At 44.5% G+C, this 14,656-nt stretch overlaps 1 protein-coding gene across 4 annotated transcripts in view; it reads left to right on the top strand.

Moving 5' to 3' along the window:
- Positions 1-2,785: 2,785 nt before the first annotated feature.
- VPS36 (vacuolar protein sorting 36 homolog) overlaps positions 2,786-14,656 on the top strand; it is a 40,719-nt gene continuing 28,848 nt past the window's right edge. For 2 of the 4 annotated variants that reach the window (XM_055244280.2, XM_055244285.2), the window contains exons 1-2: positions 2,786-2,965; positions 12,082-12,150. In XM_055244280.2, the coding sequence (XP_055100255.1) occupies positions 2,870-2,965; positions 12,082-12,150 (165 nt within the window). In that variant the 5' untranslated portion in view covers positions 2,786-2,869. The remainder of the gene's footprint in view (positions 2,966-12,081; positions 12,151-14,656) is intronic. The other 2 variants (XM_055244283.2, XM_055244281.2) reach the window with 2 other exon arrangements.

The raw sequence follows: 14,656 nt of genomic DNA on the forward strand, positions 1-14,656 counted from the left end.
ACAGGGAAGGACAATCTGAAAGTTAGGAGGACAATGGGGACACAATGGGGTCACAAAGTCTGGGGAAGAGAGAAGCTGAAGAAAGAGGTAATGGACCACATAGTGTTGGGCACTACAGAGGTCTAGTAGGATTGGGACTGAAAGGAACCATCTGATTCAGAAGATGGGAGGTCCTGGCAAAAACATCCTGGGGATGGCCGGGCGTGGTGGCTCATGCCTGTAATCCCAGCACTTTGGGAGGCCAAGGCGGGTGGATCACCTGAGGTCAGAAGTTCAAGACCAGCTTTGCCAACATGGTGAAACCCCGTCTCTACAACATATACAAAAGTTAGCCAGGCGTGGTGGCAGGTGCCTGTAATCCCAGCTACTCGGGAGGCTGAGGCAGGAGAATCACTTGAACCCAGGAGGCAGTGGTTGCAGTGAGCCAAGATCGTGCCACTGCACTCCAGCCTGGGCGGCAGAGTGAGACTCTGTCTCAAAGAAAAAAAAAAAAAAAAGCGTAGACCTAAATATAAGAACCAAAACTATGAAGCTTCTAGAAGAAATTATAGGAGAAAATCTTAGTGACTTTGTGTTAGGCAAAGATTTCTTAATCAGTATCAATCTCTGGTTTGTGGAAAAAAGATTTCTTAAATAGGCAAATTCCATGAACTATGAAAGAAAAAAAATACATTGGACTTCCTAAAAATTAAAACCTTTTGTCTTTTCATTTATTGCCATATATAAGCCACATGACATTTCTCCTTGCTCCAGCCTGGATACAGGAAACCCTTGTACGGTTGTCTATCCCAGCAGCTATCATATGCCAGGCTTCTATTTGTGTACTACAGACTACATCACTCAAGGGCAGAAAACATACCTTGCAAATGTCTTCACTGCCTAACATGTTGATAATTGCAAAGCCCAGGCAAAACTGCACAGTTGCACATCTGATTAGGACGCTTAGGTCACATGTTACTTTCAATTAAAAAAGACTAAAAAGTTGGTAAACAATCAAATGATCAAAAATCAGGCAATGATGGTAAATTGTGATATATATTGATAGCATATTACAGCAAATCAAATGTTTTCAAAGAACTTTTAGTTATTGGGCATATGGTCATGATGGAAATTGAAAAATATGAAATACAGAAGACACTGTTTAGAAATAGACCAAAATAAACACAGGATTTTAGAACATGGTAAAAGTAGCAATTCATTTCGGGGGAGAGATGGCTTATATTCATTGGAAAGAGCCTTTCCTTTCCTTTAAAGCCTAGCCACAGACCACTGACTCCACAACTGGGGGAAATGTGGAGCCCTGGGAGCAGAGAGCAAATCTGCCCTCTGTCCCTCTGCCCCTTTGCCCCTCTGCCCACGTGGGCATGCAGCCTTAGTTAAGACCCCAATAAGTGGTAGGCTCTCTAAAATGTGTTCACAACCTTTAAAGCAGTCATTCTATTTTAGGAAGACACTGTAAGAAAATAATCCTAAAGAGAAAAATATGTATCCGTTGTAGAAGGACATTTATAAGGTGCTCCATGTATTTATTTATTTATTATTTATTTTTTTTTTGAGGCAGAGTCTCGTTCTGTCGCTCAGACTAGAGTGCAATGGTGCGATCTCGGCTCACTGCAGCCTCCACCTCCCGGGTTCAAGCGATTCTCCTGCCTCAGCCTCCCGAGTAGCTGGGATTACAGGCACCCGCCACCACGCCGGGCTAATTTTTTGTATTTTTAGTAGAGACAGGGTTTCGCTATGTTGGCCAGGCTGGTCTTGAACTCCTGACTTGTGATCCGCCCGCCTTGTCCTCCCAAAGTGCTGGGATTACAAGCGTGAGCCACCGCGCCCGGCCAGTTGTTCCATATATAAAGCAAAATACAAAAATGAAATGGCTAGGGGCACGAGGCTGCCTGGTGGGTGAGAGCAGCGGCCATGGATGGCTTTGCGCAGACCAACAAACAGCTAAATTACAGAGGAACTACATATTGAAATGTAAGTTCACGCATGAGGTCTGTATTAATATTGAAAATGCCTAAATAAAAATAATCTTTTTTTTCTGAGCCTGCGGGTGGGGGCGTGGAGTGGCGTGGGGGAGTTGGGGTGGAGGGGGAAAGGGTCTTTCTATGTCGCCCACTGGTGTCAAACTCCTGGGCTCAAGCAATCCTCCCGCCTCAGCTTCGGAAGCAGCTGGGAATACAGGCGCGCGCACCAAGCCCGGTTAAATAAAATCTGTTTCCCCCAGTTTGAAAAAAAAATTAATTTGTGTGGGTAAATAGGTGTACATATTTCTGGGGTATATGGGATATTTTGATACAGGCATACACTGTATAATAATCACATCAGGGTAAATGAGGTATCCGTTACCTCAAGCATTTATCCTTTGTGTTACAGTATAATCTTAAAGGGAAAAAAAGAGCAGCACAGGTAGTACTGACTGCAGCTGTATAGAAACAATGCGTGCCATAAATATTCATTTGAAAGAGAGGGATTATGATTATTTACAATCATTAATGAATATGGCAACATTCTGGCCACTGACAAGAAAACTGCCACAAACATGCAGGCATAATGCACGATAAGCAAGTCCACGCTGTGGTCGGGGCTCCCTCGCGTCCCTGTAAGCTCTGAATTTAGAATGGGGTGGGCCGCCTGCTGATCAAGGGTTCTAAAAGGCCAGCGGCTAATGGACCGCCAGGGGGCGCTCCACGCACGTCTCCACGTCCCCTGGCGCACCTCGCAGCCGCGCCCGCTCGCTGCCAGGCCGCTCCCTCCCTCCCTCCCTCACCCGCCCCGACCCGCTTCCGTCCCGTCCGACGCTAGGGGGCGCCGCAGGCTGCACGGCGCGCTGCTCACGGCCCCGGAGCGCCGGGGCTGGGTGGCAGCGGCCATGGACCGCTTCGTTTGGACCAGCGGCCTCCTGGAGATCAACGAGACCCTGGTGATCCAGCAGCGCGGGGTGCGAATCTACGATGGCGAGGAGAAGGTAGGGCGTCGGCCAGCCTTCCCAAGGGGCTGGCGGAAGGGACCTCCGGTGGGCGCGCGGCCCGGCTCGGCGCTGCCGGGTCCCCGGCCTAGCTCACGGCCCTCGGCGGCCCGGCTGGCCTCTGTGCGGGGCGCAGCGCTCTTGCGCTCCCCGCCGGTCGGTAGCACGCGGCGTGGGGCGCTCGGCTGCCTCCCCCGCGAAGGTCCCAACTTTGGCACGGTTCCCAGCAGGCGCGGATCGCGGCCGCTTCCCTCCGCCCGGAATGCTTCCGGGAGCGCACAGCTGCAGTGCCTGGGAGAAGGAGCGCTCGCCGTCTGCGGGCGCCGGGCGGCGATCGGGCAGTCGACTTCCTCGGCCTGGTTCCAGGCCCCCTGACGACACCAACCTCGGCGTCGGAACCGGACAGCCCGGTTCCGCCTTTCTGTGAGGAGGGCGCGGTGGCCGTACAGTCCGTGCCCCAGCGAAAGCTTTAGCTTGGACCTTATGCAGTCGGAGGGATTAGCATATCTGGGCAGAGGGGTGAGGGATTGCTTCGAAAGGATTTCCTAAAGAGGTATCAGTGCCTCATTGGAATGCCCTTGCCAGAGGCTATTGTGTTTGTGTTTTGTTTTCTAATTGCTTTAGAAAGGCGTTCTGAGCGTGTTTTGTAAAGTGTTATATTAATAGTAGACCGTGCCTTGTAATGCAAGCATAAATCTTAGAAGGTGCGTTTGCAAATCGAGAGGAGAAATAGGAAGTGTAAGTAAATATTTTGTAGATACTTTGTTGAAACTATGAAATATCTTGTCCTGGAATGAAATATATAAACTGGAATTAGAAAAATTTTAAAACTCATTTACCCACAAGCATTTTTGGTTTCCAGAAGTTTTAATTTGCTACCTCGTTTCCCTTGCCGTTTTATTAACGACACTTTCCGCTGTACTTTGATATAAGTTCCTCAACTCAGCTTTTCCTGGTAAGTGCTTACCAGGTAAGTGCTATTTAGAGGCACAGGTGACATTGGACTCAGGTCCTCTGACTCTCTTAGGGTATTTTCTATGGGCTATGTTGCCTGTATTATTGAGTAAAGGTCTTTTCCTTAAATAATTTGCTCGGACCTAACTTCACTTACTGCCTTAGCACTTCTTAATTAAATTAATTTATTTATTTATTTTGAGACGGAGTCTCACTCTGTCGCCAGGCTGGAGTGCAGTGGCGCGATCTGGGCTCACTGCAACCTCCGCCTCCCGGATTCAAGCAATTCTCCTGCCTCAGCCTCCTGAGTAACTGGGATTACAGGCGCCTGCAACCATGCCCGGCTGATTTTTGTATATTTAGTAGAGACGGAGTTTCACCACATTGGCCAGGCTGGTCTCAAACTCCTGACCTCAAATGATACGCCCGCTTGGGCCTCCCAAAGAGCTGGGATTACAGGCTCTTGAGCCACTGTGCCCAGCCTGCCTTAGCACTTTAACTAGCTTGATCTCAGGTTGAGTCTTCCATCCCCGGATTGGAGTGACAAGCTATTTTTTTCCCCTTTCTTACCAATTTACATCTTTGTGACTATTTTAAATGGGAAGGTTAATCCACCTCCCCTTCCTCGGCGTTTTGATTTTGCCCCCCCTTTGAGAGGAACTGAATGTTGACAGTGGTAGATCTGTCCTCAGAGACTCCTCCAGTGCCACTCCCTGCGGGAGCACTAGGAAGTCATGCTTTTGCAGAGCATGGCATGATACTATTCTATGGAACTCCAATTTGAAGACTAGGAACACGTTTGCTGGCAGGCAGTATAGCTGTGATAGATTTAAAACAGTGTAAAATCACAACCATTAGTAGTTTTATATGAAAGATACATTGTTGAACCAGCAAGTTTTAATTTTTACTTTAAAATTTTTGCTGCTTGTATTAGCTGACAAGTATATAGATGTCAGAGGTTTAAGAAACAAATCATGGGGAAAACATTGCTTTAGACCCTGTGATCTAGTCCAGAATTAACTCTTCTAAAAGCTTGAAATTGCATGTATTTCAATTTCAATTGGATCTGGTTTGCAATTCTAGCTCCACCAGTTAGTAGTTGTGTGACCTTACACAGCTCACAGTTTTCTCAGCTATCAACTGTGGAGTCTCAGTTGCCCGTCTTTGGGAAGATTAGCTGTATTAAACATTACATCAAGGGTGACACCGGTGACTGCTATATTATGAAGTCCTTTTTTTTTTTTTGAGCTCTAAGAGGAGTCTCCTTACCACTGTGCCCCAAAGCTGGACTTAGTGACTTGCTGAGCTGCCTTGCAGCTATGGGGTCCCTAGGCTGAATGAGGCACAGGCTGACTCCTGGGGGAAGGTGCGGTATCCTGGCTTCCTTCATCTGTTGGAAGGTTTCCAGACCTCCTGTGGTGCTAGAGACTCTACAAGGCTACACACATTAGCCCCCAAATCTGATGAAATTAGTCTGCCTTTTAGGATGCCTCACTGGCTCCTTCGACCTAGGGACTGCAGTCCAGATTGCCTAATCTTCATAGTTTGCATCCCAACCCATTCCCTGGGCAAGCGTGCGCATGGCTGTCTTCTAGACTAGTTTGATGTTTCTGGAGCACAGGTGTGCCTTGCTCATCCTTGTATCTCCTGGCTGGTTGTGGGTGTGAAACACATTTTTTTAAAACCTGAATAATTAAAGTACCTACTATGAGCCAAGAGCTGTATATGTCATCTCATTTAATCCTCTCAGAATATGAGGTATTTTACTGAATGAGAAAGTAACGCCAAGAGATACAGTGACTTGCCTAAGATCCACAGAGAGAAGATTTAAATCTCTGTTTATCAGACTCAAAGCCTGTGCTTTGTTCATGGAGCTACAGTGAGCCGAGATTGTGCCACTGCACTCCAGCCTAGGCAACAGAGCGAGATTCCGTCTCAAAAAAAAAAAAAGGACTTCATAATATAGCAGTCACCGCTGTCACCCTTGATGTAATGTTTAATACAGCTAATCTTCCCAAAGACGGGCAACTGAGACTCCACAGTTGATAGTTGAGAAAACTGTGAGCTGTGTAAGGTCACACAACTACTAACTGGTGGAGCTAGAATTGCAAACCAGATCCAATGGACTGCTCTTCCCACCGCCCAAGTGCCTCTTGTGAATACATACATACTTGCTTGTTTATACAGGCACAGTTTTCATGGGCTCATTATGACTAGATAATGTGTTACTTTCATAAGCAGTGTAGACAGGTCATTTGTTTGAATTCACAGACACTTCTGTAGCCTCAGCCAATTTAAAAAATAATGTAAGGTTAGTAATGTGTAAAGTGGCAAGTTGGCAGCATATATCAGAAGATTTAGAAAATTGTTTATTCTTTTTCAGCTAACTCACTTTTAGGAATTTACCCTTGGGAAATAATCAGAGATGCATAAAAATATTACATATGAGAATGCTCATCTCAGCACTATTATATATTATGTATAATATTATTATATATGGAAAAATTGGAAGCAATCTGAATGTCCACCATAGGGATTGGTTAATTAAATTATGGCATGGGGTCAGGCGTGGTGGCTCATGCCTGCAATCCCAGCACTTTGAGAGGCTGAGGCGGGTGGATCATCTGAGGTCAGGAGTTTAAGACCAGCCTGGCCAGCATGGTAAAACCCCATCTCTACTAAAAATACAAAAAATTAGCTGGGCGTGGTGGCGGGTGCCTGTAATCCCAGCTACTCGGGAGGCTGAGGCAGGAGAATGGCTTGAACCCGGGTGGCAGAGGTTGCCGTGAGCCCAGATCGCACCGTCGCACTCCAGCCTCGGCAACAAGAAACTCCATCTCAAGACAAAAAAAAATTGTGGCATGCCCTAATTAGCATAAGGAATTGCCAATGATAGGCTGCTAACTATATTTTATAACTATACTATTAATCATAGTTATAAAACTATCATATTCTATTTAAAGATTATATATGTATACATAAACATCTGTGTATACATACATACACACTCTGGCTGGTATGAGTTATTTCATTTTGTTTTTCAGACTCTAAATATTTTCCAGATTTTCAACACTGAACATGCATGACTTTTTTTTTTTTTTTTTTGAGACGGAGTCTGGCTCTGTCATCCAGGCTGGAGTGCAGTGTTGCGATCTCGGCTCGCTGCAAGCTCCGCCTCCCGGGCTCACGCCATTCTCCAGCCTCAGCCTCTGGAGTAGCTGGGTCTACAGGCGCCCACCACCACGCCCGGAGAATTTTTTGTATTTTTAGTAGAGACGGGGTTTCACCGTGTTAGCCAGGATGGTCTCGATCTCCTGACCTCGTGATCTACCCGCCTCGGCCTTCCAAAGTGCTGGGATTACAGGCATGAGCCACCGTGCCCGGCCTATGCATGACTTTTATAACAGAAAAAATGTAAACTAAAAAAAAAACATGGTAAGAACTTTTCAGTGAGTGCTGAAGTTAGATCAATTTTTAAGCAGTTAAAATTATTCTAGGTTCTGAGTGGTGTAAGCAAACCAGCCTAAACTTGACTATCAGGTTTAGATCTTAATCCACTGGAATCCCGAAAGGCAAGTATTACACAATTTCTTCACTTAAAGCAGCAACGTTTTACATTTGCACATTGTTAATTGAAGTAGCAGTGGAACATAGGCTGGCTCCAGCCTTAAATTAACATATATGTGCTTGGATTTCAGTAAGATAACATACAAAGTTTCTTAATCAGAACTATTATGTTCTATAATGCAGCATTATCTACTTTTTTTTTTTTTTTTTTTGAGACGGAATCTCGCTCTGTCGCCCAGGCTGGAGTGCAGTGGTGCGATCTTGGCTCACTGCAACCTCTGCTTCCCGGGTTCAAGCGTTTCTCCTTCCTCAGCCTCCCCAGTAGCTGGGATTACAGGCGCGTGCCACCACGCCCGGCAATTTTTTTTTTTTTTTTTTTTTTTGTATTTTTAGTAGAGACGGGTTTTCACCGTGTTGGTCAGGCTGGTCTTGAACTCCTGACCTCTTGATCCGCCTGCCTCGGCCTCTCAAAGTGCTGGGATTACAGGCGTGAGCCAAGGCGCCCGCCTTTTTTTTTTTTTTTTTTTTTTTTGAGACGGCAGCATTATCTACTTTTTTTTTTTTTTTTGAGACGGAATCTCGCTCTGTAGCCCAGGCTGGAGTGCAGTGGCGCGATCTCCACTCACTGCAAGCCCCGCCTCCCGCCCCGCCTCTCGGGTTCACGCCATTCTCCTGCCTCCGCCTCCCAAGTAGCTGGGACTACAGGCACCCGCTACCACGCCCGGCTAATTTTTTGTATTTTTAGTAGAGACGGGGTTTCACCGTGTTAGTCAGGATAGTCTTGATCTCCTGACCTCCTGATCCGTGATCCGCCCGCCTAGGCCTCCCAAAGTGCTGGGATTACAGGCGTGAGCCACTGCGCCCGGCCTTTTTTTTTTTTTTTTTGAGACGGGGTCTCCCTCTGTCACCCAGGTTGCAGTGCAATGGCCCGATCTCAGCTCACTGCAAGCTCCACCTCCCGGGTTCACGCCATTCTCCTGCCTCAGCCTCCCGAGTGGCTGGGACTACAGGTGCCCGCCACCACGCCTGGCTAATTTTTTGTATTTTTAGTAGAGACGGGGTTTCACCGTGTTAGCCAGGATGGTCTCGATCTCCTGACCTCGTGATCCGCGTTCCTCGGCCTCTCAAAGTGCTGGGATTACAGGCATGAGCCACCACGCCCGGCCAGCATTATGTACTCTCAAGATAATTAAATATTTGCTTTCGGAGAAGGGAAATTTACTCATTGGCAAAGAAGAGATTTAAAAAATATTGTAAACTCAGTTATTTGGTTTTGCATAGATGAGATTAACCAAAATGTTTGAAGCCAGACTGAACTAACTGCCAGCAGTAAATATGTTTTATTTCTGATTCTGAGAAAAACATGGACTCATAAGGTCTATTCTCTGACATGTTGAAGTTTGTTGGTGGGACAATCTCTCATGAAGTGTATTTAGACTAGATGGTTCAGAAGGTCTGTTATCATTAAAGTTTACTAACCATATTATTTACTACTTAATGCTATTAATAATACAATCAGACCTTACTCTTAGAAAACAATTTTTTAAAATGTATGTCAAGAAGTGTGTTATTTATTATACAAGGACTTTTTGACACATGTTCCTATGTGTGCTTGATTTAACAAAAAATGATTTATATATAGTTCAGAGTTACATGAAGTTATACATGCCTGTGATCGATTTTTTTATTAGACATGTAACAAAGTTGTTAAATATGGATAAGCCAAAGGAGAAACTTGAAATAATCAATAATCCTACTACCCATAAGCAGTTACTTTTAGCATATTCTGTGTGTGGAGTCATGCTGTATATACTATTTTGAGACCTGCTTTTTTCTGTATTAATATAAGTCTCTTTATTATCAACCACATAAATAATTTATTGTTTAAGAATGATATATAGTAATGCTCCAATTCGTTATTTACTTTTCGAATATATATATGTGTATATATATATATATTTTAAACGGAGTCTTTTTTTTTTTTTTTTTTTTTTTTTTTGAGACGGAGTCTTGCTCTTTCGCCCAGGCTGGAGTGCAGTGGCGCAATCTCGGCTCACTGCAAGCTCCGCGTCCCGGGTTCACGCCATTCTCCTGCCTCAGCCTCCCCGAGTAGCTGGGACTACAGGCGCCCACCACCACGCCCGGCTAATTTTTTTTGTATTTTTTTAGTAGAGACGGGGTTTCACCGTGGTCTCGATCTCCTGACCTTGTGATCCGCCCGCCTCGGCCTCCCAAAGTGCTGGGATTACAAGCGTGAGCCACCGCGCCCGGCCTAAAACGGAGTCTTGCTCTGTCACCCACGCTGGAGTGCAGTGGCGTGATCTCGGCTCCCTGTAAGCTCCGCCTCCCAGGTTCCTGCTATTCTCCTGCCTCAGCCTCCCGAGTAGCTGGGACTACAGGTGCCCGCCACCACACCCAGCTAATTTTTTTGTATTTTTAAAAGTAGAGTCGGGCCGGGCGCGGTGGCTCACGCCTGTAATCCCAGCACTTTGGGAGGCTGAGGCGGGCGGATCACGAGGTCAGGAGATCGAGACCATCCTGGCTAACACGGTGAAACCCTGTTTCTACTAAAAATACAGAAAATCAGCCAGCCGAGGTGGCGGGCGCCTGTAGTCCCAGCTACTCGGGAGGCTGAGGCAGGAGAATGGCCTGAACTCCAGGGGGCGGAGCCTGCAGTGAGCCGAGATCGCCCCGCTGCACTACAGTCTGGGCGACAGAGCCAGACTCCACCTCAAAAGAAAAAAAAAAAAAAAAAAAAAGTAGAGTCGGGGTTTCACCGTGTTAGCCAGGATGGTCTCGATCTCCTGACCTCGTGATCCACCCGCCTCAGCCTCCCAAAGTGCTGGGATTATAGGCGTGAGCCACGGCACCCGGCCATATTTTTAACATATTATTTTAAACTCAAAACAATTCCAGTCTTATTTTAATAAACTGGACACTAACTAAAATGCTTTCCTTAGAATTTATGTTGTAAGGCTGCCTTATAAATGGGACTATCCTTGTAACTCTTTTTTTTTTTTTTTTAGCTCAGACTTAGGATCAGATATAACTTTTAAAATAACTGCATATTCCTGGAAAGGACACAAGGAAGTCCTACCTTGTGGCAAATTCCACTTTCTAGTAACTCGAGTTAATAGAAGCTTCCAACATATATCTTGCTTTTAACAGAAACACAGGGGCTTAATTCATTAATCTCTTGGGTTCCAACTCTAAAATTTGCTTATTTATGTAACTTTCAGGGCATAGTAACAAGTAGTGAGGTTTAAAGTTTTGGTCCTGAAGACCTAGCTGGCATTTCTTTGTGATTGTATTGTAGTTTTGAAGAACATTTAAAAATTTATATTTTGAATAGGTGATACATACCCAAAGAGTATGTCCATGTCAGCTCAGCTGCTAAAACAAAATAGCATAGCCTGGGTGGCTTAAACAACAGGCGTTTATTTCTCATAGTTCTGGAGACTGGGAAGTCTAAGATCAAGGTGCTGGCAGATTTGGTTCTTGGTAAGGACACTCTTCCTGGCTTGCAGATGGCCACCATTTCCCTGTGTACTTGCTTGGTCTTTTCTCAGCACGTGTTCATGGAGAGGAAACCCTCCTGTCTCTTCCTCTTCTTATAGGGATACTAGTCCCATCATGAGGGCCCCACCTCATGACCTTCTAAACCTAATCACTTCCCAAAGGCTCCATCGCCAAATACCATCACGTTGAGGGTTAGGGCTTCAACATATGAATTTGGGGGTTTTTGTTTAATGCTAATGGGTTTTATGCCTTCTTAGAAAGGTCTTCTCCCCTCAGATTATTTAAAAAATTATCTCATGATTTTTTCTAGTGCTTTTATAATTTTTTTCGTTTTTTACTCAATTGTTTGATCCATCTAGAATTCATTTTGGTGCATTGTATTAGGTATAAATCCAGATGTATGGATTTTTCTTTTTCCTACCTGGCAACCCAGTTGTCCCACTGCCATTGACTGAATCTCCATCCATATTTATTTTTGTATGTATTTGTATCTGTTCCTGGATTTTGTTTTCATTAAAAAATGTTATGAGTGTTATACATGAATTCAATTGCAAAGAAATCCAATCAGTAAAGTGTAGAGGTAAAAAAGAGCTCTTTGCTTCCCTTCTACCCCTTTCCTCACACTTTTTCTGAGATAATGATTGTTAACAGATAATTGTGTGTTCCTTTTAGACCCTTTTCACTACCTGTGTGTCTGCAAACCACACATATACTGCATATGTAATATTGTAAATTGCTGTAAATCACTTTCTTTCCCACTCATCCAATGTCTTAGAGTTCTATGGTAATCCATGCAGTTCTACCTCATCATTTCTTTTTAACCTTTGCATGCATTGCAGAGTATGAATGCGTATCATACCTGGTTGTTGTTTGCATTTTTTTCTAATGCTGTCAAGACTATACAAATAGCTTATGAAGTATGTAGCATTGGTTCTCTTTAATTTGTGATAAGCCTATTCTAAAAGTAAAATGTTTATTTATATGATTAATTTAGTGTGGTATAATTCATGAAGAAGGAAATCTGAACCACAATGAGTGATACGTTATTAATATTTTGTGATGCTCTTTCTTTCTAGATAAAATTTGATACTGGGACTCTCCTTCTTAGTACACACCGACTGATTTGGAGAGATCAGAAAAATCATGTAAGATACAGTTTTTTGCATCTGTTGTAGGTTTTATTTTGTTTATTTATTTTTTAGAGACAGGGTCTCGCTGTATTGCCCAGGCTGATCTGTAACCTCTGGGCTCAAGTGATTCTCCTGGCCTCAACCTCCCAAGTAGCCGGGACTACAGGAGTGAGCCACCATTGTAGGTTTTAAATCACTGAAGCTTTTTCTTCTTTTTTCATTTCTAATAAAACTTATATAATAAATGCAATAATAAATTTTACTTTTCTGAATGACAAAAGAGTGTGTCCCATGTAATTTCTCTGAATGGAGTGCAAAAACAGGAGTTAGCTTGTCGTCCCTTATTCAGCTCCAGAAAAGTCCATGTAGTTACTGGATGGAGAATCATGTTTTTTAAATATCAGTCAAATTCTACTCTATATCTATATCTAAGTGTTCCATGTGTAACGGGAATAATTCCCCCATCAGTTGTGAGGGAGTCTTTAAAAAGAGCTCGTATGTCCTTAAAACCACTGGTTGTCCTAGGTTGTTGAGAATCAGGAGGCTAGGCCTGCCATCAAGTGCATGCTTTTACCTAGATATTGAGATCTGTCTCTAAGTCACTCAGCAAGAGGAGTCCCCCACGCCCCCCTCCTTTTTTTTTGAGACGGAGTCTTGCTCGGTCGCCCAGGCTGGAGTGCAGTGGCACGATCTTGGCTCACTGCAACCTCCGCCTCCCAGGTTCAAGTGATCCTCCTGCCTCAGACTCCTGAGTAGCTGGGATTACAGGTGCGTGCCACCACGCCTGGCTAATTTTTGCATTTTTTAGTAGAGACGGGGTTTAGCCATGTTGTTCAGGCTGGTCTCTAACTCCTGACCTCGTGATCCGCCCACGTTGACCTTCCAAAGTGCTGGGATCACAGTCGTGAGCCACCTTGCCCAACCTGTTTTTTGTTTTTTGTTTTGGGGAAGGGGGAGAATTATATGTATATAAAGCTGATATTTTTATTCCCAAGAGCTTCAACCTGAAAGTATATATACATTAATCTCAGCGTTGCCAGTAAGATAGCTATCTCATCTGTGTTTTTATTTTCCTGATTGTTCCCCCAGACCCCCGTGAAATTTTAGTACCACAAATAAACTATATACTGTACTGTGGCACTTGAAGGGCTGCTAACCATTACAATATCTGACTTTTTTGTACCTGGGAACTAATTTTTGTCTCCTAGGTCTGATATTGCCCCTGTTGATAATGCATGCCTTAGAGCAGGGGTCCCCAACCCCCGGAGCCACAGACCAGTACTGATCTGTGGCCTGTTAGGAACTGGGTCATATAGCAGGGGGTAAGTGACAGGTGAGTGAGTGTTACCACCGGAGCTCCACCTCCTATCAGATCAGCAGATGCATTAGATTCTCATAGGAGCAGGAGCCCTATTGTGAACTGTGCATGCAAGGGATCTAGGTCGTGCACTCCTTATGAGAGTCTAATGCCTGATGATCTGAAGTGGAACAGTTTCATCCTGAAACCACAACCCCTGCTCCCCAGGAAATACTGTCTTCCATGAAACCAGTCCCTGATACACAAAAAGTTGGGGACTGCTGCCTTAGACTGTTAATATTGTCTAATCCTTTTAAAAGTACTATATATTCAGGAAATAGATCTTTTTGGGGAGGATAGAGTGGATGTCCTTAAACCATATGTTGATAAGTTAATCTTAGTATAATTTTTTGATTATCATATAAAGAGGTCAATTTGGACAAATTTTTAGACACTACATTGCTAGTCACATATAAAAATTAAACATAACTGTTTATGTTAAAAATTGGGCCAGGCGCGGTGGCTCATGCCTGTAATCCCAGCACTTTGGGAGGCTGAGGCGGGTGGATCAACTGATGTTGGGAGTTTGAGACCAGCCTGACCAACATGGAGAAACCCTATCTCTACTAAAAATACAAAATTAGCTGGGCATGGTGGCACATTCCTGTAATCCCAGCTACTCAGGAGGCTGAGGCAGGAAAATCGCCTGAACCTGGGAGGCAGAGGTCGTGATGAGCCAAGATCGTGCCATTGCACTCCAGCCTGGGCAAAAAGAGTGAAACTCCGTCTTAAAAAAAAAAAAAAAAAATTAAACCTACTGGCTGGACACAGTGGCTCATGCCTGTAAATCCCGGTACTTTGGGAAGCCGAGGCAGGGGGATCACTTGAGGTCAGGAGTTCGAGACTAGCCTGAAGTCCTTCTCTCCTAAAAATACAAAAATGAGCCAGGCATGGTGACTCACACCTATAATCCCAGCTACTTGGGAAGCTGAGCTGGGAGGATCACTTGAACCTGGGAGGCGGAGGTCGCAGTGAGCCGAGATTGTACCACTGCACTCCAGCTTGGCCAACAGAGTGAGACTCCATCTCAAAAAAAAAAAAAAATTAAACATATGAATAAAGGGATACTACATCAATATTTTCTGTTTAAAACTATTAATAATTGTGTGTGGGCATATGAGTGAAGTATGGAAAATTATAAAGAAGAGAAAGTCATCTACATAA

The sequence above is a fragment of the Symphalangus syndactylus genome, chromosome 15 (genome assembly GCF_028878055.3).
Source record: "Symphalangus syndactylus isolate Jambi chromosome 15, NHGRI_mSymSyn1-v2.1_pri, whole genome shotgun sequence".
Lineage (NCBI taxonomy): Eukaryota > Metazoa > Chordata > Mammalia > Primates > Hylobatidae > Symphalangus > Symphalangus syndactylus.